Here is a 21,787-nt window from a genome sequence, read left to right as displayed (position 1 = left end):
AAATACTCATTTTGTGAATGTGCATATTTGAGTATGCACGAAAATGTGCATTTTGCACACATATGCGCATTTGCAAAAATGTGCATTTCCGTGCATTATGACAACATGCGCATTTTTGCGATCACCTTTTTTTTTTTTATGGCAAACACAGAGGTTGATGAGGCCTCTGGGGTGAGCATGGGAGGGGCTTGAGCATGGACTGGAGCATGGTCCCCAGAGAGTGGGGGCAGGGGCTGGGCAGGCAACCGGAGAACCAGATGGGGGTGAGTTCGCACATCCCTAAGGAGAACAGGGCCACAGCAATACACCAGCTCCCTCAGTTACTGTGTTTAGGACTGGTGCCTTTTTGTGCTTTACAGTGTGTGTGTGTGTGTGTAGAAATTCTTTGGAAAAGTGTCTTGCACATCTTAATGAACATGAAAAAGATGGAGACAGATGGGTGGTGCAAATGAGAAGCACAATGTCTTGTTCAGCTATTCAATTAGTATTATTCATTGTAAGAGTTTGTTTGTGCCAGTTTTTAGGATTTATCACACAATCCTATGCATGTTTACTCAGAAGTCAGTCCCACTATGTTCATTTGCCAATTGGGCTTTCTCCCAGGTAAGTGTGCGTAGGATTGCAGCCTCAGCTGCCTTCCCAAGATCTCTGTAAATTTAATTTGAAATAAACACACATTGGATTGCACTGTTAATTCTTCAACATTAATTTCTACAGTAAGCAGAATTGCCACATGCAACCTCCTTTGTCAGCTACAATTTTGGGTACAAGGTTGGCGTGTACCTGGGCAAACATACCCTGCTGGAGGGAAGGGAAACAGAAAAAAATCAGTTGGGGGGAGAGGAGAAAGAAGGTGTGTGCGTGTGTGTGTGTGCGTGGGTGTATGTCTGTGTAGTTCAATCCAGCTGGGTGTGTGGATGTTTCTGTTGGAGGGGGAGGGGGGAGATATAATGAAGGAAGGAGCTTAGGGAAGGTTAATGGGTAATGTTGGGGCACTAAAGGAGTGTGCAAGGGGGCTGTTTAAATAAGAAGAGATCTGTCCATGAGGGCTGAGTTGAGCGGGTGAAGCTTCCATAGAGTATTTTGAAAACCCGAAATGCTTGTGTTTGAGTGAGTGGGTGAAAAAGATTTTAACACCCGTGCATTTCTTCTCAGACATCCATTGCAGCTGCACTGTTTTTGGATCCCAGTTGAAGGTTGTATATCTTACAAGTTTGTATAATCTTAGAAGGGGCATGGCTGTGAGGGGGCGTGGCTGTGACTATCATGAAGGGCCCACTGCACTCCTGCTTCTACCTCTAAACTAATCTTAGTGTTGTGTTAGTCATTTAGAGCTCCACACCTTGGTCTGCCTATGATTCAGTACAGTTTCCAACTCAGTTACGACCCATTAATGCCAGCAGATCCACATTTTTCCTTAAATTTCTGATTTTCCTGCTTTTTCCACTGTACCAACTAAAGCTGAAAATGTTAATTCATTTAATCATCTGCTAAACCAACTAAAGCTTAGTTGATTATGTGTCAGGGACTAATTTAAATTGGTGAGGCTTCCAATAAAGGGCACAAATTAATTCTTTGGCTCTGGTGTGTTACTGCAATATGGACAGAAAATGACAGTAAGTGGTATCTTGCACATCTTTCACTATTACAAGAAAGCATTTATAGCAAGACTTTGATAATACGTAAATTATGAATGAACTAACTACAAACCCTAAATTAACTCACAGTGCTACTATTAACATGACTTTCAATTTTTCCCAAATGTTTTGGTAACCTTGGACTTCTTGGTTTTGATTAATTTTAGAATACACCAAGTGTGCCTTTGAACATTATATAATGTGGTTCCGTGGATTTCTTCACATAACTTTTTCCATGTTCCCAAACACTAGGAGTTCGTTCAAGATGAAAAAACTGCTGTTTTGGACAATATGGAAAAGCGTGCAGAAGAGCAAGCACAAGATACTGCATTGTAGTGTTCAAAATCTCAGCGCCAGCTAGAGTTTTACAGCCACTGGACAGCAGTAGGCCTTATCTGGCCCTGTAATGGGTCAAGGGAATTAAATAAAAGTGACACAATGTTAAACAAAAAGCCGATCACTTCCTTGCCAAATATCAACATTTGAGAATTACCTATATGTTTAAGGTTCTAGAGTTTACTGGCACTTTAAAATGAAATAGAGAATTAAATATTGGTATAAGTTTTCTAGAGGTATCCAAGTGTCTGTTTTTTATTTAAAAACTTATTTTTTCCTATCAAGTTACATTCTTCTTGAAAATTTATGCAATTTAACTGCATTTCCTTGAAGCGAATGTTTAAAGGCAAATTTTTGCTCTTTGCCACCCAAATGTCTATACAAAACCTTGCATAATGAGAGAAATGAATATGATTATCCTTTTTCAAGAAATACAAACAGATTATGTTTTATATTCACTCAACATCATAATACTGAAGTTATATTGCTGGCCAAAATGTATTATAATCTCACTATGGTGAACTATTTCTAAATATTAAGCAAACTTCTCCATTTTGAACTGAGGACTATTTTATAAACTGGTAAGGTATGGTTAAGTTCATCTAAACTTTCTGTCTTTTTTGGTACCAAAACAAGAATAGAATAAACCCAGGGGTCCCATGAAGCAGATGCTATTGTCCCTATATCCAGAAGGTGACAAATCACTTGCACCATGAGGAGGTTTTCTCCCCTTGTGGCTGGAACTCAGAGATACTCTGAACCTGTCCCTCAGATACTTGAAAAACTCCAAAGAGTATCCTTTTTCAGCTGTCTCTTTGTCCCATGCTTTCATGGTGACCTCTCTCTACCTTGTTGCAAAGGAAAGGTGATGACTGCCAATGTGACTGGGGGTGTCAGCCGACCTGGCATCATTTGGTGCACCAGGACTAATTGTCTTTTGATGAGGATGATGTGTTGGCATTTATTGAGGATGATGTGCTGGCATTGTCCCTGGAAGAATTTTTGGTGGATATTTTTGCTCGTTGCCACTTGGGTTTCAAGCTGGGGTTCTCCTTGGGTTTAAAAGGTAGTTTGGAGCTCTGAAAGTACTGGTGCGGTCTAGGTCTTTTCTCCTCCTTCCTGACATTGGGCAGTGACTTCTTCTTGTCCATAGTCTCTATCAGAAATGGATCTAGGGACTAGTCAAGCAACTTAAACCCTCAAAAAGGTGTGTGTGATAAATGTAATTGGATCCTGGGTCCACCTACCAGTGACAAAGCCAATACTAATGCATCTCGTGATAGCATTAGAAGCCATTGCTCTGGCATTGTTGAACAGACTCCAAAGATAACTAGGTTACCTGTGAGTAGGCTGGCTACACTCCCTATGCATTGTACTGTTATGATGCTTCCTGTGGAGAGGAAGAGACTTGGATCAACTTAAACAGGTACCCTATCTTCTTCTGAGTTTAATTTTCTGAGCACTTTCTGCACCTCTTGAAACACAAGAACCTGAACCCAGCACAAGTAGTCATGCTGCACATTTCCCCCGATAAGTCAGGAATAGAATGGAGACGTTTGCCTACATTCTTGGTGCCGCCTGACCTTGAGACAGATGACCTGTCTGGCTTCCAAGTCTGGGGGATCCCCCTGAAATTTCTGCTCCTACCTAGTCACTGGGATGCGTGAACGAAGGCTGCTTCCTTCCACTTACACTCAGCCTGCCTGCTTGGACTGGGGGATAAAGCAGGGGCGAGTGGAGTGCTCTCCTCTTTCCCTGGCCCATGACAGCCACATGCTTAGACACTACAAATGGTGAGTAAGCACTAGTAGAACAAACCAACCAACCAGGAGAAAAACAAGTTTAAAATATTTGAGTATTCACAGAGATAGAGAGGGACATCTGAAATTTTCACAAAGTCCTCAGAAATTACCATTAACATTAGTAAATCCACTGTTCTTACAGCAGTTTCACTAGAGCAGGAATTGGAGATCAGCAGCAGCTGGTGAAAGGAAAAATCTTACTGTGAATTCTCATTTTCCACAGCTTCTGACAGGCACTCTCAATCCTTCAGGAGACCTTGTCTCAGGGCTGGCCCTCTCATGAAGCAGGGTGAGGCGCTCACATCAGGTGACGGACCAAGAGGAGTGGCAAATTGCTTTGCTCTGTTCCCCACCCCCACAAACTCCAGCAAGTGTTCTGGAGAGCCTCACCAGCTACTCTCTTGCCATAGCATTTGCAACAGTGAGAGTGGCCAGTGGGGCTCTCTAGAGCAGCCCCCTGTGCACTCCTTCCCTTGTCTCATGACATCCCCACAGCTGCTGCTTCCAGCTGCACAGCTCTCCATAGAGCTGATGCGGTGGCAAAGGTAAGGGGGCATGGGACAGGAGAAAGGGGGTGTCAGTGCATCTTCTCTCTCACTTCAGGCAGTGAGAGACCTTGCGCCAAACCTGCTCTGTCTCAAAGGGAGGGCCTCTCCTGTAGGACTGAGAATGCCCTCTGGAGGTCATGGAAGAACAGCAATTTCCACACAGCAGGAGCATTTACTGGAGCAATGCCATCTAATTCAGTAATGTCTGTTACTGTACTCAACATTAACTACATCTGGAAAGGTCCTCTGCAATGAACAGGCACCACCATACAACTCACTATATCCCTACAGAGACTTGATCTCTGCTAACCTGCCCTCTTTATATAGCATGCAGCACTTCACTTCAACAGAACTGTTCCAAACACCTTCTAGAACATAGGTGCATAATCACAGTGTGATGGCTGACTGCAACCCCCCCCCCCCCCGTGGTCTTCCCTGACTAATCTATCTTCCTGCCCCTCTTCTTTATTGTTTTTTAAGCTGCCAGTGGTGGTGGTACTCTTTTTCTGCACTTGCTGACTTGAGGTTGCAACCACACCCTTTTAAAATTTGAAGAATTTCTACCAGTCTGGGAGAGTGGCAGCAAGTTGAGCCAATAAAATGCTACCTTTTGGGGTGTACACTCAATGTGGGTGCTGGAGTAGTGAGGGGATGTGTGCTGAGGGGATGCAGCCTGCTCCCATCCTACTTCAGTGTCCTTGTTGTCTGTGCAGCCCCAAAGGTAGCATCTGATTTGCAAAGTGGCAGCAAGTGGAGCCAAACTGTGAGGAATGATACTTCAAATTAAAATGGTGTGCCACTGCAACCTTGAGTCATCATGCACAGTACTTTACTTTCCAGTGCATGCTATTGCCACTGCTGCTGCCACCAGAGTGCAGGATCACTAGGATGTGCATGCATGTGCACGCACCACCCCCAAGCCAGCATCACATACAGTACTCAGGGCCAAAAAGGGTATGCACCCCATTCTAAAGTGAAGGAATTAGTATAGAGACTATATATCAAATGAAGATTAGGGACACTGAGAAGCTGGCAGGGATGTAAAATCTGGTTGAGCCAAATACATCTGAGATATAGTGAGGAAGATCTGAACTTTCTGGAATAGCAAGAATATATCAGTGGGACAATGAATGGTAAATAGCCTTAGTTTAGCGGCCACACATTTACTATGAAACTTCTGACCAGTAGCTTATTACAAAAGGTGATGTACTATTACGATGCCAGACTTTAACTGTTAGAAAGTATTCTTTATATTTATTTATTTTATTACATTTCTATACCGCCCCATAGCCGAAGCTCTCTGGGCAGTTATCCAATGGCTATCCATCCATTACAATTGTAACCTTGTTTCCTGAAAGAGTTCCATCAAAACAAAATATACTTAATCTAAAAAATATATGGTTAATACAATAGCCAACAGTACATACATTACTATATAGGTTTGCATTTAGGATGGCATGGTGCAAAAGATAAAATCTGTACAAAACAATTACATTTAGACTGCATGATACACCACACAGAAAAGCTGCCTTTGAGGAGTAATACTGCATCCCCCCCGCTTTGCTGGTTTATCAATGATTCTTCCATTAATAAATGCAAGAGTGCTATGTGGTATACCATGGTGAGGGGGCTTTTTCAGTCCAGCCCACTTTTGCCTGTGTCTCTGCCCATCACTGGAATGCAGCCCCCCAAACCTTCTCTGAAATGGAATTTGACCTTTGGCTGAAAAAGATTTGTTACCCCTGCTTTATAGCCTCAGAACCCTACTGTAGCCAGAGGTCTACAATCTTTTGTTAGCCTTGCTGGCCATGCCAAATCTGCAGTCGCCAGACTCTGATGGCACTAGGCCTTCCCAAAGCACCTCCAGTGTCCAAAAGCAGTGGTGTTCCTCACACTGAAAGGAAGGGCCAGTGGGAAGAATGGCAAGTTGGGTGCCGCTGCTTGAAGGTGCTCTGAGTACCTTCAGGCAACAGCATCCAACAGCCCCCTATTGGCTTCCCCTGCTCTGGAGCAGGAAAGTATGTGGTATTTTTTAAAAGTCAGTTTGGCCCTGCATAACCAAGGTACTCCAGCCACCTTGCAGTTGCCAAACAACCCCTAGCCTTCCTCCCAAATTTGGAGCTGTGAAGGTGGCAAGGATCACTGCCATCTCTGCAGCTTTGAAGTTGGGAGAAAGGCCAGCTGTTTGCTATGCTTGGCAAGCAGAATTGCTGAAGCCTGATTTGAGCCATACTAAAAGTTGTTGATCCTCCTAAGAAACTTGCTTTGAAATAGTCTGCGAACTGTTTCTGAAGAAACCTGCTGCCACATCTTTGTATGCAATAAGTGTACAGTGAATAACAGACATTAGAAATACATACCTTGTTCATAAAGTAATGCCATATTTGTATTTTTATAGGAAACTAGGTTATTTAGGATTGCAACTGCAGTCTGCGTTGTGTTTCCCAGCAGTGTACCCTGGTGCTCCTGTAACCAAAAATACAGCTGTGTAAGAATTTTATTTCTATGTGTACAGTAGATTCACTCATTTTGACAGGTAGACCCAATGAATGGTCTAGGAGCAACCAATGCTGCAGAACAGCATTGTGAATTCGATCAGTTCCCTCAATGGGAGACCAGTAGGAGACTCATGTAAGAGCAGGATAAAAATTAATGTCTACATGAGTAGGAATTGTTCTTCTGTTATTGATTAACCATTTTACTGTGCCTATTACAATATAAGAACAAATAACTGTACTTTCAAAGCTACAGTCCTACAAACAGTGCTGATGTACATTCCAAGATCTAAACACTAGCTATTGTCATTAATGAACTGAATGAATGAGATATGTGGATTTAATCTGATATAGTATCCTTCATCAGTATCCATTGAATAACACTTATTTTCTGTGTGTGTAACAAAGATAAAGAAACAAAATATACAGAAACAGCCCAAGAAAGTTTTGTGCCCAAGTAAGTAATCTAAATGGTGCCTCAATATGATAGTAGAATACAATAAACTAAAAATTGGAAATGTACTTCCTTTTAAAGATAGTTCGAAATCTGCTACTAATGATGGACTCCCTCACCTTGCCTTCAATTCTGAAAACATATCTGACATTTACTCTGTGATTCTTAATTGATGAAGCAAATGCTCTGTGCCTGGATACTAAGACCTGGCAATCTACAATCACCTCTCTTGCCTCGAGGAAAAAAAGGAGGGGGAATACTGGGAAACTGCTGAGGTTACAAGAGGAGCAACAGCATCTACGCACCTCACAGCTTTTCCTAAATCCCTTCAGGGGACTATATTTATTCTGCTCTTCAAAGCCCACTTCCCAGTGATTTCCTGAGCACCCCCATGGGAGGAGAGGCTATTGATGGGGCCTTGGAGAGCCACCCCACTTTCTAGGTTCAAATGTGCATCCTAGACTCTTGTTTGTCCCAGTTCCCTAGCATGTTAGCAGGAAAACAACAACAACAACAACCATGCAAGAGAATCACTTTACAGTTAAACAAAGTTTGCTGATATTCTGAAGTATACCAGTCACAAGATCACATGATGATTATGACAATTTACTGAAATAGTATCATAAACACGGCACTTTAAAAGACAACAGATTTTGCCTCAAGGAATTTACAGTCTAAAAATTTGACACGGGGAAAACAGGAGGAGATGGGGAAGGATATGCATTAAGTTCAGTTACATGTATGAGGACTAAAGTGTTGTGCCAAATACATTTTCCCAATGATTCTTACCAGATAAAGTAGCTGCTTCATGCCTGGATATATGAATATATGCTATAATTGTAGGTTATTTCTTACAACAAAATGCAACACATGAGATGTTACAGAGTTTTACAGTTACAAATTAATAAAGACAGATTATTGTATTAACTCAATTGTGGGGGAGGGGAACTGTGACACAAGAAGAGATCTAAGGATAATACAAAGAGGAAGGTACTGTTGCTGTAGTACTGCTCATCTGACTTGGGAGATGGTGGTCAGCCTGTTCTAGATACAGTTGCATTCCCCCTAAAGGGTCAGGCTTACAGTCTGGGGGCTGGACTCAGATTTGGGTGCATGCAACTGAGCTGGCAGAAGCAGGTTTCTCCACCCGGTTCTCCCTAGGGCAGCTCCTCCAGCCCCCTGCAAATGTTACACAGAAGGCCAGCAGATGCTGCTGAATAAGCTGTGGTGTGTTGGGGACCACTGAAAATCAGGTAGGGGCACGTTCCATCAGTGGAGCCCTTCTGTCAATGGAAAGCAGATCCTGGATCCAACCCTGGGAGTGCTATTAGATATAGCCTTGTTCTTAAGAGGCCCAAGTGGCATTTATGACACAAAGTACCTTTCACCAACTTGGGTTGATGCACCTGCTGTGGCCCCTATTGGACAAAGGTAATAACATTGGTCACTTACCCATAAAAGGGATTTCTTTGGGCATGTAAAACAGTACATCAGGTGGGTCTTATGTGCCCAATTTTGTCAATGGCAAAATTGCTGCTCCAATTAATCTTTTAACTGTCTTTCCTGCCTTTGAAGCTCAGTTTCCAATGACAAGCTCAGGAAGTACTAGGATCAGTGAGCACAGTGAAACACAAACAAGGAAGGCAGGACATCTCACATTCTCTTCAGACAGGGCTTGGAAAGAAACCAAGTGTGACAAAAAAGAAAGAAAATTAATCCCTACCAGCAGAAACAGCCATAACAGAATCCGAATCTAGGGTGTGGCCCTGATGTACTGCTTTACATGCACAAAGAAATCCCTTTTACGGGTAAGTGACCAACAGTCTTTTCTCTTGTGCATGTAAACAGTCCATCAGGTGGGAAATGCCAAAGCTTGACCCATGTAGGGTGGGATTCAATGAAGTAGTAGCTGCTTAATGACTGGGAAGGACGTGCTGCAAGACACGCCTTCCAAAGCCTGCCTTGGCAGAGGCATATAAGTCAATCTTGTAATGTTTAACAAAGGAGCTACGATTTGCCCATGCAGCTGCCCTACAAATCAAGGCAGCAGAGCATTGAGGAAAAAAGCTGCCAATGTTGTGGCTGCTCTTGTAGAATGGGCAAAAATTGTGGTAGGTGGAGACAACTTCAAGCAGGAATAGGCTAGGGAAATACATGCCTTTAGCCACCTACTCAGAGTGGCATTAGAAACCTTCTGTCCCAAGGAAGCAGGATGGAATGACACAAACAGAGAATCTGACTGCCGAAAAGTTTTGGTTCTGCGGATATAGGCTTTCAGGGTCCTACTGACAACAAGGGAATGCCATTTCTTTTCTGACGGGTGCACAGGGGAAGGACAAAAAGTGGACAATTATTAACAATGAAAAGGAGACAGGATCTTAGGAGGGAAGAAGGGGTTAGGACGGAGCACCACTCTATCTTTATGGAATCCATGTAGGTGTTTATCCACAGAGAGGGCATTAAGTTCAGAGATCCTTCTGGCTGATGTTATGACCACCAAGAATAAAACCTTGAAAGAGAGCAGTCAGAGCAATACTGATTTCAGGTGCTTGAAGGGTGGCATCTGAAGTGCTGAAAGTACTTTATGGAGATCCCAGAAAGTGAAACGATGTTGAACTGGAGGTGACTTTGAAAAAGCTCTGCACAGGAACTGTTTAAGAAAAGGATGAGAGCTCATGGACCTATCTGGGTGTTTGTTTGTTTTTTACAAAAGCGTAGATAGCATGAAAGCCTGATGCTTAAGCATATTAGGCTTGAGATCCATAGTCAAACCATCTTGCAGAAATGCTAAAAGGTCTGAGATTCTGGCTTTTTGAGCCCCAAATCCTTTTCCTAGTACACCAAGTGGAGAATATCTTTCATGTACTCTGGTAAATTTTGTGGACAGATGGTCTCCTAGAGGCTAATATAGTCTCGATTACCACGGGGGAGAGGTCTACTTTGGTGAAACATTTCTGTTCAATTTCCAGACATGTAGCTGAAGCCACACAGGGTTTGGGTGAAGGAGATGGCCTTGAGATAACAGTCTTCCTGCAGAGGGAGGGGCCAAGGAGGAGCCACTGCCAGATCAATCAGGTCAGGAAACCAGGGTCTCCAAAAAAGGAAGCCACTAGAATGAGTCTCGCCTTTTCTTCCTTCACCTCCACAGAACCCTGGAGAGAAGAGAGAATGGCAGAAAAGTGTATAAAAGCCCAGTTGGCCATGGAGAAGACAGGACGTCCATCATCTCTGCTATTGGAGATGCATAATAGAAGAATCTGCTGGCCTGGTGATCGGCTTCTGATGCAAACAGGAACACCTGGACTCTCCTGAAACAGGAGACTATCTCTTCAAAGACTTCTGGGTGAAGCATCCATTCTCCTTGGTTTAGCCATTTCCTGCTTAGCCAGTCAGCCTGACTATTCTGTCTCCTGCTTAGGTATTCTGCAGAGAGGGATTCTAGGTGATGTTCCACCCAAAGAAAGAGGGAGTCTGCCTCCGCCAAGAGGTCTGGAGACTTGATTCCTCCCTGATGGTCAATGTGTGCCTTTGGCTGTACCACTGTCTGCCTGGATGAAGACTGATCTGAGAGGAAGTACTTGCCTGAAGTGTTGAACCACTAGCCTGGCTGCCTGGAGTTCTAGTAGGTTGATAGGAAGCTGCGACTCCCCCGAGGACCAGGTTCCTTGAACCATCCTCCCCTTGCACAGAGCTCCCCAACCAGAAAGGCTGGTTCTGATGTAATCATTGTTTTGGGGGAATCCTGGAGGAGGACCCCTCTCTCCAGAACAGGATGGAGGAGCCACCAGCAGAAGGAGGCTCAAACAGTCCTGGACAGATGAATGTTCAAGTGACATCTTGAAGCTATGTCATTTTGGAAAGGAAGCAGGCCCCATTGTAAGGAACGAGAATGAAGTCTTGCCCAAGGAGTTACCTGGAATGTTGACACCATGAGGCCCCAAACCTTTGTTAGAAGCATGAGGTCAGCTGACTTCTTGAAGCAAATCAATTTGACTGAAGCTTGAATTTTGGAGAACCTCTGGAGAGGCAGTCATGATTCCTACTTGCATGTCTATTAAGGCCCCCAGGTGGAGTATTCCATGAGGGGAGCAGATGACTCTTTGATCGTTGACCAGAAAACTGAAGCGCCTGAGATATGTCAGAGTGACTTGAAGGTCATCCATTGCCTGATGCCGAGAGGCTGAATGGATGAGAGAGCATTGAGGTAAGGGTATACTGAGATCCCTTGCATGTGAAGATGTGCCACCAAAGTGACCGTGTTCTTTGTAAATACCCTGGACCCCAAGCTAGGCCAAAAGGCATGGCTCTGTATGGAAAATGGGACCCTTCGAAGGCAAAATGGAGGTAGCACTGACGGTTGAGGAAGATAGGAATGTGGAGATAAGCTTCTCTGAGGTCCACTGAAGTCATGAAGTCTCCTAGGCAAAAAGCTTCTTTGATGGACAGAAGAGGCTCCATCCAGAATCAGCGGTAACAGATGAAGGAGTTACCAAAGGAGTCTCCTGGCAAACATATCAGCTGATAGGTATCTAGCAGAGAACTGAGCCACATCCAGAGAAGCACCAGCAATAAAAGCTACTGCTCTAGAGACCTTGAGAAGGGTCTTACATAATCTGGCTGAATCATGAAGTGCCCCGTTCAACACATTTTCCAAGCGCAGGAGAGAAGGTCTAGCAAAAACTGACACTGAAGTTGCCACCCGAATAGACAGGGATGCTGCTTCATAGGCCTTCTTCAACCAGTATCCAGCTTGCACTCAACCAATTCCTTGAGCTGTGCATTGGTATCTTTCAGGTGAAGAGCATGATTCACCAGAGCCACCATGAGCGCATCAATAAGCAGAACTTTAATTTAATCCATAATAAGCTGCTCTAAAACATAATGTTTGTTAGCATTAGTTACTGATTTCTTGTGCTGCAAAGCAGAATTCAACTCACCTCTAATCACTTTTGGGATAAGAGCAGGTAGCTTCACCACTTTGGTCTTGGGCTGAGGATCAGGACAGACAGCTGCTATCCTAGAAGTACAGGGTTGATTTGAGGAGCTCCATCTGAAGGAATCACATCTAAGGCTGCATATTATCTTCCCCTGCCATAGATTTACATAGCAGGGGAACAGAATATGAGTCCTGAAATAGGTGACAGGAATCAGGTCCCTCAAGGTTGGACTCACCAGTTCACTCCTCTTCATCCAGGACAATTAAGTCCTCATCATTCTCATCTGGGTTAGGAGAATCCAGATTTGGGTTGGACATTTTCTTTTTAACCTCCTCCTAGGCATGTCATGAGGATCTGGAGCTATATGAACTGCCTCGAGCTGGAGCTGAAGGAACCTGCGGAGGCTGCGGTGACATTAGGAGAGAGCCAGAGGGCTGCGCAGCATTTCTAGATATAGCAGACACAGAAAGGGTTAAAGGCTGAGAATGAACCAAGGCATCGTTAGCCAGGTCAGCTAATAAAGCCTCCTTCAAGCGCTGTAGTAGAGAAGGTGGAATTTCCAGAGAAACTGAATCCCCCCAGATTGCTACCTAATTGTAGGGGATTGACAGGGTTTTTGTGGGAAAAAGTAGTAGGCCTGGAAGATGATGCCTCTGTTCCCACAGAGCAGTCTGGGAACCCCTGGAACTCCGCTGAGGAAGACTGCATTGAAAACAGACTGCCCAAACTCCCAGCCAAGTCTGCCTCTTTGCCATTAGAGATCTTCATCTGCCCAAAGGCTCCTTCTGGCCAACCACCTGGGAGACGGAGTAGCAAAAGCTGGGCTCCTGTGTAAGGCCAGGCTCCCCACTCCTTGTCCTCTTCTTCTTCCTCCTCCTCCCAAACTCCCAACATCCATACCAGCCAGGGATATGCTGCTGCAAGCACTCGATCTTGCTCTGAGCCCAGCTGAGGAAAACTCACAAAGGTGGAGAATGTGATGGAAAGGCTTGCTTTTTCATAAACTATAGACGGACAAGCTGCTTTAGTGTGAATGGGAGGAGGGTCAGTAATGGCTGCCATTATTGCCTTTCTGTCGCTCACAGAGGCCACGCAGAGGTGGCTTGTGAAGAGCCCGAGGAGACTGCTGGGCAAGGTTTATGAGGAGATTTGCAGGCAGATTAAGACTTTCCTTTGGCATTCCCCATAGCAAGCGGCACAGCCAAAGGCACAAGGGGGAAAAGGCTGGCCAAATTGGGGGGGGGCAGTTGAGATAATGACAAAGGTAGCTGACAAGAACGGAGAAGCTGCAGTGTGTGTGTGCGTGTGTGCGTGCGTTTTTACTGTTTTCCATGAGAGGAAAAAAGATTGGGAAGGGAGGAAAAGAGAACAGACAATAACACATGGACATGCAAAAGTTAGGGAGAAAATGAAAAAAAAAACACCAAGCCTGAGTCAGAAGAACATAGAGAGGCAAATCCACAACCGCTTCAGTGACGCAAAATCGCAAAACTGAGCTTCAAAGGCGGGAAAGACAGTTTAGGGAGCAATCCTATGGCCACTAGACAGTGGCTAGACAACCATAGGATATCTGGTTTTCCGGGAACCAACCTAGGAGCCCACCCTCTGAGGTCGACACCCGGAGAACCAACCTCCCCCCACTTCTGCACTGCCTCGGAGGCAGCCCCGTGCTCTGCACTTGCAAGAGGAGCGCGGAGAGGCCGAAAAGGGGCATTCTGGGGTGGGGAGGGTAGAAATGCCTGTACGACACATACAATTTGTCATACAGCAGCCTCCTCCCCCTCTCAGCCCTCCCACAGCTAGACAGCCACAATCGTCTGTCTAGCTGAAAATGCAGGGCAGGAGAAGCGCAGAGGGAACGATCCCCTCCGTGCTTCTCCTGCCCTGCACTGGATAGGCAGTCGCCTCCAAGTTTGGAGGCGGCCGCCTATCTGAGTAGGATTGCGCCCTAAAAGACTTAATTGGCGCAGCGATTTTGCCTTTGACCACTACGTGGTGCATAAGACTCACCTGATGTACTGTTTACATGCACAAGAGAAAGTCTGGCCACACCTATCTATGCCCTGGTAACAACCCATTTAGACTACAATGACCTTTAAAGCCCTAAACAGTTTTGGAACTGAGTAACTTAAGTTTCCCACAAGACTCTACCTGAACATTAAGGCAGTATCGGGGGGGAGGGGGGGCTGCCTTCAGAGGTGAGATGGGTGGTGACCAGAGTCAGAGCATTTCAGTTATGGCTCTCTAACCTCTACAATACCTTCCTTGGGGAGGCTTGCCTGGTACAGAGTTTGATGACTTTTTAGTGCCAGGTGAAAAACACTGCATTCACCCTGACATTTTAGTTTTAGTCTTTTAGTCCTGTTTTAATTTTTTCATTGCTGCTGCTTTGTCTTTTTGCTGTACTTTATATTTATTTATATATTGATTTATTCTTATTTGTAAGCCACTTTGGAAGCTCTTTGGGTTGAAGTACTGGGGCATAACTGGTATAAAAAAAAAAAAAAGCAAAGGGGAATCATGCCTCTCTGTCTTCAGCCCTGTTTCTGAAAGCCAACTTTTTAATTGTAAAACAGAAGTATTTCAAGATGCTTCCAAAATGGATAACCATTCACCTAAGGCAACAAGGAGTGGGAATGTCCACTCTCTGGTTGTTCTGAAGAGAAAGTCTACGGAGATATGCCTCTACACTGAGCCTCCCAACAATGGAATATGGCATAACTTGTCTATGCTGAGATAACACCTCCCCCCTTTATAAATAGAATAAGAGGAGATCAGTGCTCTGGGTGTATGTGCAATGCTTCAAGCCAAAAAAACAGATCTGGATGTAGAATTAGTGGGCAAATCTGTGTGTCCAACAATTGTCAGATTTGATACCCCTCTGTTTGTTGCCAGTTCCAAGCAGCAACATGTTCAAATCAAGGTGATTCATAGTTGCTAAGTACTCCAACTCTAAATACATGCTTGGAGCTCAAACTCATTAATAAATATGGAGGCAAAAGCATGCTAGCCACAATAAAACTAACTACTTTAAGAAACCATGGCCTATGTCAAATACAAATTGAAAGGTAGCAGAACTTTCACTGAGCTAAAGGTGAGAAATGATGATGCATCAAATACTTTCCATTCAGCTTACTAAATCTGTCAGTTTGTGTTCAATGCACCATATATTTTATGTTAAAAAAACTATAATAAAATTCCAGGATTTTAAAATATATGTATAAGGCAGAAAAATATGTGCAACATTATAATTCTTTCACAAGGTTAACAGCATTTAATGAAACCGTATTTTATGACCAGAAATCACCAATTATACAACTGTCTAATGAAATAATGTTGCATAGATGCAGCTGTTAATATTAAGATTACATTAACAGCTCAACCTCAAGGTGCATATTCATGCAGGATAAAGTTATCAATGGCTATTAGTCCTGATGGCTATATGCTACCTCCACTATCATAGGCAGTATGTGTTATGTATACCAGTTGCTGGGGATCATGACCGGGACATGACCGGGACACTGCAAGGGCATAACAAGGAAAATAAAAATAAAATAAAGGACAAGTTTAGAGAAAAGAACCCACCAGAACTACTACTAGACTTTTTCTACTGTTTGCAGTGGTTTTCAATGCATCAGTCCTGACTGCCACAAACATACCTCGGTGTGCAGTGGTGGAATAAAATTATGTTTCTCTCCATGGCAGATTGTTCCTACTACACATAAGTAGGCACTGATGGAGCAAATTTAAACGGAGCACTGTAAGAACATGAGAGCCACACTGGATCAGAGCAAGGGTCCATCTCATCCAGTATTCTGTTCACACAGTGGCCAACCTGCTGCCTGTGGGAAACCCACAATCAGTAGAAAAAGTCTTGGGATAAATGGAAATGGGACCACCACATGACATTTGACATGGCATAGTACTACGAGAGGACTACCACATCAGTTTCTAGATGTCTGAGTTCGTCCTAAGTTTCATGAAGCCACAGGCATGCCTCATCTGCTGGTGCCTGCTACAATGGATTTCTAAGGGCTGTTTAGAAAGTATTTAAGTTCTGCACAATCTATCAATGAGCAAAGCTGATCTAATTTGTGTGTACGATACCATAGACTGTGGACATTTAATGAACAGTGCTCTTGACAGCTTTAATAAAACATAGCATTTGCCAACAGAGATAATTAGAACTGAAGCAGCAAAATTCTAGTGTTTGGCAACACAGATGAAACAACTTCATTAAAATGTACAGCTTCAGCAAATGAAAGGCAAGAAAGCACTGGACCCTGAAGAATCAGCCTTCTCAAAACTAATTGCTTCAGTGCTTAAACAGGCCCGCTATGAAATACCAAGGGCATAACAAGGAAAATAAAAATAAAATAAAGGACTAGTTTACAGAAAAGAACCCACCAAAACTACTACACTCTTTATAGAGCACAGGACTTTAAATGTACATGTTAAGTGATGCAAGATGATGGAAGAAATTATTCTGAAATGTTTAAAACTAGCCTGACACAAAGAGATAAATAAAATATCATAGGAACCTTGCAATGTAGTCATTTAGTGTATCAGATTTTAGCATTCATCAAAACTATAAGTTTTGAAACAATTTAACCTTCTAAGATAATACATGTAGTTTTACTGTACTACTCTGACAGATCAAAAACACTGTAAGGGTTAATTTCAGATATGTAATGTAACTAAGTCACTGAGTGCTATGACATTTCACACGGTAATTTTATTCCAATTAATGAAATTACAGTGGCTAAATTGCAATTACTTGGGGCATCTCTCTCTCTCCCTCTGAGCTTCTACATGACCTTTGTTGGCAAACAAGATAATTACTGTAAAAGAGGGAAAAATGCCTTCATACTGACTTCTACAGATACAGTGATACAGAAGTGATATATGCCTGGTGGTACCACATGGGTTGGAGATTCGTTCAGAAACTTTTCTTTTCAGGCAAGCATCTCCTGACTAATGAATAAATTCTAGCCACTGTTTTACTGATGTTCCTCCTTTTATTGTAATTTTTAAAAAACTGTCAAACTTGTTAATTTGTTTAATCTTTATTTTAATTTGCTGTACACCACTCCCGTATCTTTTGGTGTTGAGCAGTTTATGAATTCTACAATAAATAAATATACTGTAAAATATAGCCATATCTTATTTATTAAAAGTTGTTTAGTTTATCATTTGTGTGGAAAGTAATAAAACAAGCATGAATGTTTGTATTGGCTGTCTGTAGCAGATGTTTTAATAGAAGCAAAGCTTTATGCTGAAGTTGGTATAATTTATTCCTACCAACACTTAGAGGCCAACATCACAGTCTAAAGATGAGAGTGGCTACTCTGTGAATAAATAACTCCTTGTATTCTTTATTTCATAGCAAAGTGATAAAATTAGATCTGTGTATGTAATATGTTTTAATTAAAATGGTAGAGTGAAACTCCATCTTGTATGTGATGCAGGGCTGCTGCCAAAAACAGCATTCTCATTACTAGTTCTCTCTTACTCCTCTGACATGTGAAGGATTACTTACCTGACCCTTCTACCAGAAGTGGGGTGGGGAAATGTACAACATGACAGCATTACAGTAAAGGGTAAGTAATCCTACATGTTACAGAAATACAGGGAAGAAGCCATGCAAGGACACTGTTTTTGGTGGCAGCCTCATGTTGCATAAAACATGTAGTCCTGCCCTTTAACTGGTTGGATAGCATTCAAACAAAGATTACAGAAAACATGTTGTACCTTGGTAGATACATGTTCCACTGAAGTGGCCAGTTTGGCTCCATCTGTAAACTGTATCAGTACTTTACACAGTGCAATACTGCATCTTTAGTCATTGTATGATACTGGTCACAGCACATTGGATTTGGTATTATTTGTTGCACCAAGCATCCATCCATCCATCCATCCATCCATCCATCCATCCATCCATCCATCCATCATACTGCCCAATAGCCCAACTGCTTTTTGGGCAGTTCACAAAACAAAACTTAAACAGTAAAAACACATTAACATTGTAAAACATAATTAAAAACCCTTAAGTTTAAAAACCCTTAACTTGCAAGTAGGGGCAATAGTAAGGAGAGTAACACCTGGATGAGTGCAAGAAAACATCTATGGACCTCCTTACTCTGTGCAATTGTTTGTGTTCTGTAGAGCATGTGCGCAAATGGCTGGGTAGGGAGGAAAATAAGAGGTTCTTCTGTGCCCTATGTGGAACCTTGCCTTTGCCAGAATGGATCACAGCCTTTATTTTTGAATATAAATATTTGCTTCAGGGGAGATTCAGGAGAGGGAAATTTAGAAAAAATAAGCACGGTGGGGTGGGTGTGCTTAACCTGATAAGCTACTCACTGTTTCTCTGCTCTACGGGTCAAACTAGATGCAATATTTGTCAAATGGTTAACCCTAGCATGCAGGCTTTAAAAAATAAATATCCACTACACCCCCAATCTGGACCCCAGTACTGGGGATAGCAAGTCTTTAACCCTTTGTGTCATTTTATTCCTGATCTAAATTCGGATCTTTTCACTTGATGGAGGGGTGGGGTGGGGGCGGGGAAGCTGCCTCTGGAGCTAATGCTTAGTTATCCTGACAGCAGGATACTGAAGCCTGGGAATAATAATAATAATAATAATAATAATAGCAGCAGCAGCTATTGATAGGCTTATCCTCCAAGAATCTATAAAATATATAAAATATAAAACATTAATATATATAAAAATAATAGTTACTGATAGGCCTGTCCTCCAAGAATTGGTTAAATCTCCTTTTTACACCACCTAGAAATTGTGGCCATCACATCACAAGAATTGTATGAAGAAGTGTTTTATTTTGTCTGTCCTGAATCTACTGCTGTCTATAATTATGGGAAAGGGGGCAAATGCTATTCTTTTTCACCATACATAAGGCATAACTTTTATAATTATCTATCCTGCCTCCCCATTTTTCTAAACTTAAAAGCTTTTCCTCATAGGGAAAGTGCTCCAAACCCTCAATCACTTTTCTGCTCTGATGTTGTCCTTATTGAGATGGGGTGAAGATAATTATACTGCGTATATCAAATATGACCACACTATAGCTGTATATAACAGTATTACAGTACTGTCCATTTTACTTGCAACCCACTTCCTGAAAGTCTTTTTCACCACTGCTGCACACTATGTTGCTGTTTTCATTGAGCTACGTACCATGACCTCAAGATCTCTTTCTTTTTCAGTCTCTGCCAGGTCAGAGCCATGCCATCTGTTTACAGTGTTGTAAGCTTGGGTGTGTGCATGGGGGGAATGGATGGCCTCCAGGTTCTCTTCAATCTCAATTCTATGTTCCTAAGATTGGCCTTTGGACAGGAGATCACTTTGAATAGCACTGGCTCAGCACATCTTATATTAGCCAAGTGCAGATGATATGTTGCTATGCCAACTAATTGTTAGATCATAGTTGAGACCCTCCTGGAAGGAGAGCATAATTTTGGAATCAAGGTTTACCTCCCCCCACCCCACCCTCTTGACTGGGAATGATGTCATTAAGCTGCCTGTGTGAGAAAAGTAGAGGAGAAGACTGCAGTTTTGAGACAGAGAAAGTCATGGACACAGAGAGCTTAGTTTAGGCTCTGTAGACATGTTAGGATGCTTGATGGTTCCCTATATTCTTATGTGGATTTTGGACTATCTGTTTAAGTTTTTAAGGTGAAGCTCCACCTGTGTTCAACCTGTGTATTTGTAGATAAATTCAAATATTACAAAATTCTATAAGCCTTCTATGACTTCCCTCCAAAGGGAACCAAACCTGGATAAGCACTGCATCCCAGTAGCTTCTCAATGCTTGGAGATTTGGGGTGAGAGTAACTATAGGTTAAACCATTCTTGTTACTTCCCTGCTCTGAATTTTCTACTATCCCCCACAGCTGCTTTTCTTTCTCTCTTTAAAAAATACAGTGCTGGGGCTCTGTCATACATATTGATGTACAATGAAATGTGTGATAGGCCTTACAGAGTGACTAAGAACAGAAACAGAACAACTGCGACAGCAAAACAGAATGGTTTTCTAAATAAGTCCCAGTTTACTTTCAAAGAATGAACAAGCTCTTCTAGAGCCTTTTTTGTGACCAATGATCAAGAGACTGTTAAAATTTCATTTTAAAATGTTGACTTAATATCAGTGCCAGCCCATCCATGAAGCAGAGTGAAGCCTCTGCTCAGGTGGGAGGCTGGGAAGAGTGGTGGTTTGGGCCACGGCTTCTGCCCACCACTGCCATCCCCCCACTGCTGCCTTCCCTTCCGACCACAGCAGCAACGTTAGTTTTCAGGCTTGCATTGCAGCCTGGTCCAGCTGCTGCTGTGGTTCCTCTTTGCAGCTGAGCTGCTCTGTGTATGTACACAGGCTAGCCTGCTTCTCTGTTCTGTGTCCCCTGCTGCCCACCCCACGAGCTGCCCCTGCTCAGCCTCAGAACCTATTGAGACACCTCCAGCAAAAGCTGCTGCATGTGTGTCTCACTGCTGGAGTTCCTTTGTTTTTGTTTTTCTGTGCAAACTCTAGCATGCTGCTGGAGAGGAGAGAAAGATGGAAGTTTCTCCTCCTCCTTGCAGAGTTCTGGAGTCAGGACAGGAAAGAAGAAATGAAAAGAAAGGGAATAAACAGCGGCTAGATCAGGGGCATTGCTAGGTTCTTAAAAGATCCAGGGCACAGGCCCATAACACAAATTTACATATATACGTGTATATATATGTCTAAGTGCACATCTAATATATATGTGTGTGTGTATGTCTGTGTGTGGTGTGTAGGGATGGGCAGATTCCCTGTCATTCCGGCCGGGAATCCGCCCTTGGGTGGAGGCGATCCGTTCCTCCCCATGGAATCCTGGCCAGCCAGCTCCACGGTGATTTTGTGGAGCCGCCAGCTGGCTGTGAAGCGCCAGCGATATGGCCGCCATTGCCATATCGCTGGCTGAGGGGGATTGACTGCGGACGCAAATGGCGTTCAGTATGCCATTTGCGGCCGTAAAGGTTTTCGTTTAAGGTAAATGCAGCTGTAAATGGCTGCATTTAGCTTAAACTAAGACCTTTATGGCCGCAAATGGCATACTGGGCACCATTTGCGTCCCTGCTTTTTTTTTCACGCAATAGGCTATGCAAATATTTGCGTAGCCTATCGTGTGAAAAAACAGGACTGCAAATGGGGTAGTGGATGCCATTTGTGGCTGCATTTACCTTAATCCAAGACCTTTACAGCCGCAAATGGCATCCAGTATGCCACTTGCGTCCGGAGGCAGTCCCCCTCAGCAAGCAATATGGCAATGGCACCCGTATTGCTGGCACTCCGGGGCCAGCCTGCGGTTCTGCAGGATCACTGTAAGCAGGATCCGGCCGAAGAGGATTCCGAAGGGAGGCAGAGGGAAAGGCTCCATTCCGCCACAGACTCTGGGGGGGCGGATTCTTTAGAATCCGGCCTCATTGGGGTCCACGGCGGAATTCTCTGCCATCCCTAGTGGTGTGTGCATCCAGTGTGCTTGCGTGTGTGTATAGATTACATACATACATACATACATGCGTAAGACATGTGCACTAACC

The 21,787-nt window shown here is 43.3% G+C and overlaps 1 protein-coding gene across 10 annotated transcripts in view; it reads right to left on the bottom strand.

Moving 5' to 3' along the window:
- The window catches only part of ULK4 (unc-51 like kinase 4), a 367,782-nt gene that overhangs the window by 143,127 nt on the left and 202,868 nt on the right, over positions 1 to 21,787 (bottom strand). For 9 of the 10 annotated variants that reach the window (XR_014792296.1, XR_014792295.1, XR_014792297.1 and 6 more), the window contains exon 32: positions 6,684 to 6,789. Coding sequence is in view for 7 of the 10 variants with exons in the window: in XM_084858057.1 (XP_084714183.1) it covers positions 6,684 to 6,789 (106 nt within the window). In the remaining 3 variants the exon portion in view is untranslated. Of the gene's footprint in view, positions 1 to 6,683; positions 6,790 to 12,472; positions 12,657 to 21,787 lie in introns of those variants that run through there. The other variant, XM_084858062.1, reaches the window with a different exon arrangement.

Source organism: Heloderma suspectum, chromosome 5 (assembly GCF_057233095.1).
Source record: "Heloderma suspectum isolate Gila_16-S chromosome 5, 16-S_ref, whole genome shotgun sequence".
In the NCBI taxonomy this organism is placed as follows: Eukaryota; Metazoa; Chordata; class Lepidosauria; order Squamata; family Helodermatidae; genus Heloderma; species Heloderma suspectum.
Note: the sequence above shows the minus strand (reverse complement) of the source record. Positions and strands in the feature narration are given on the sequence as shown.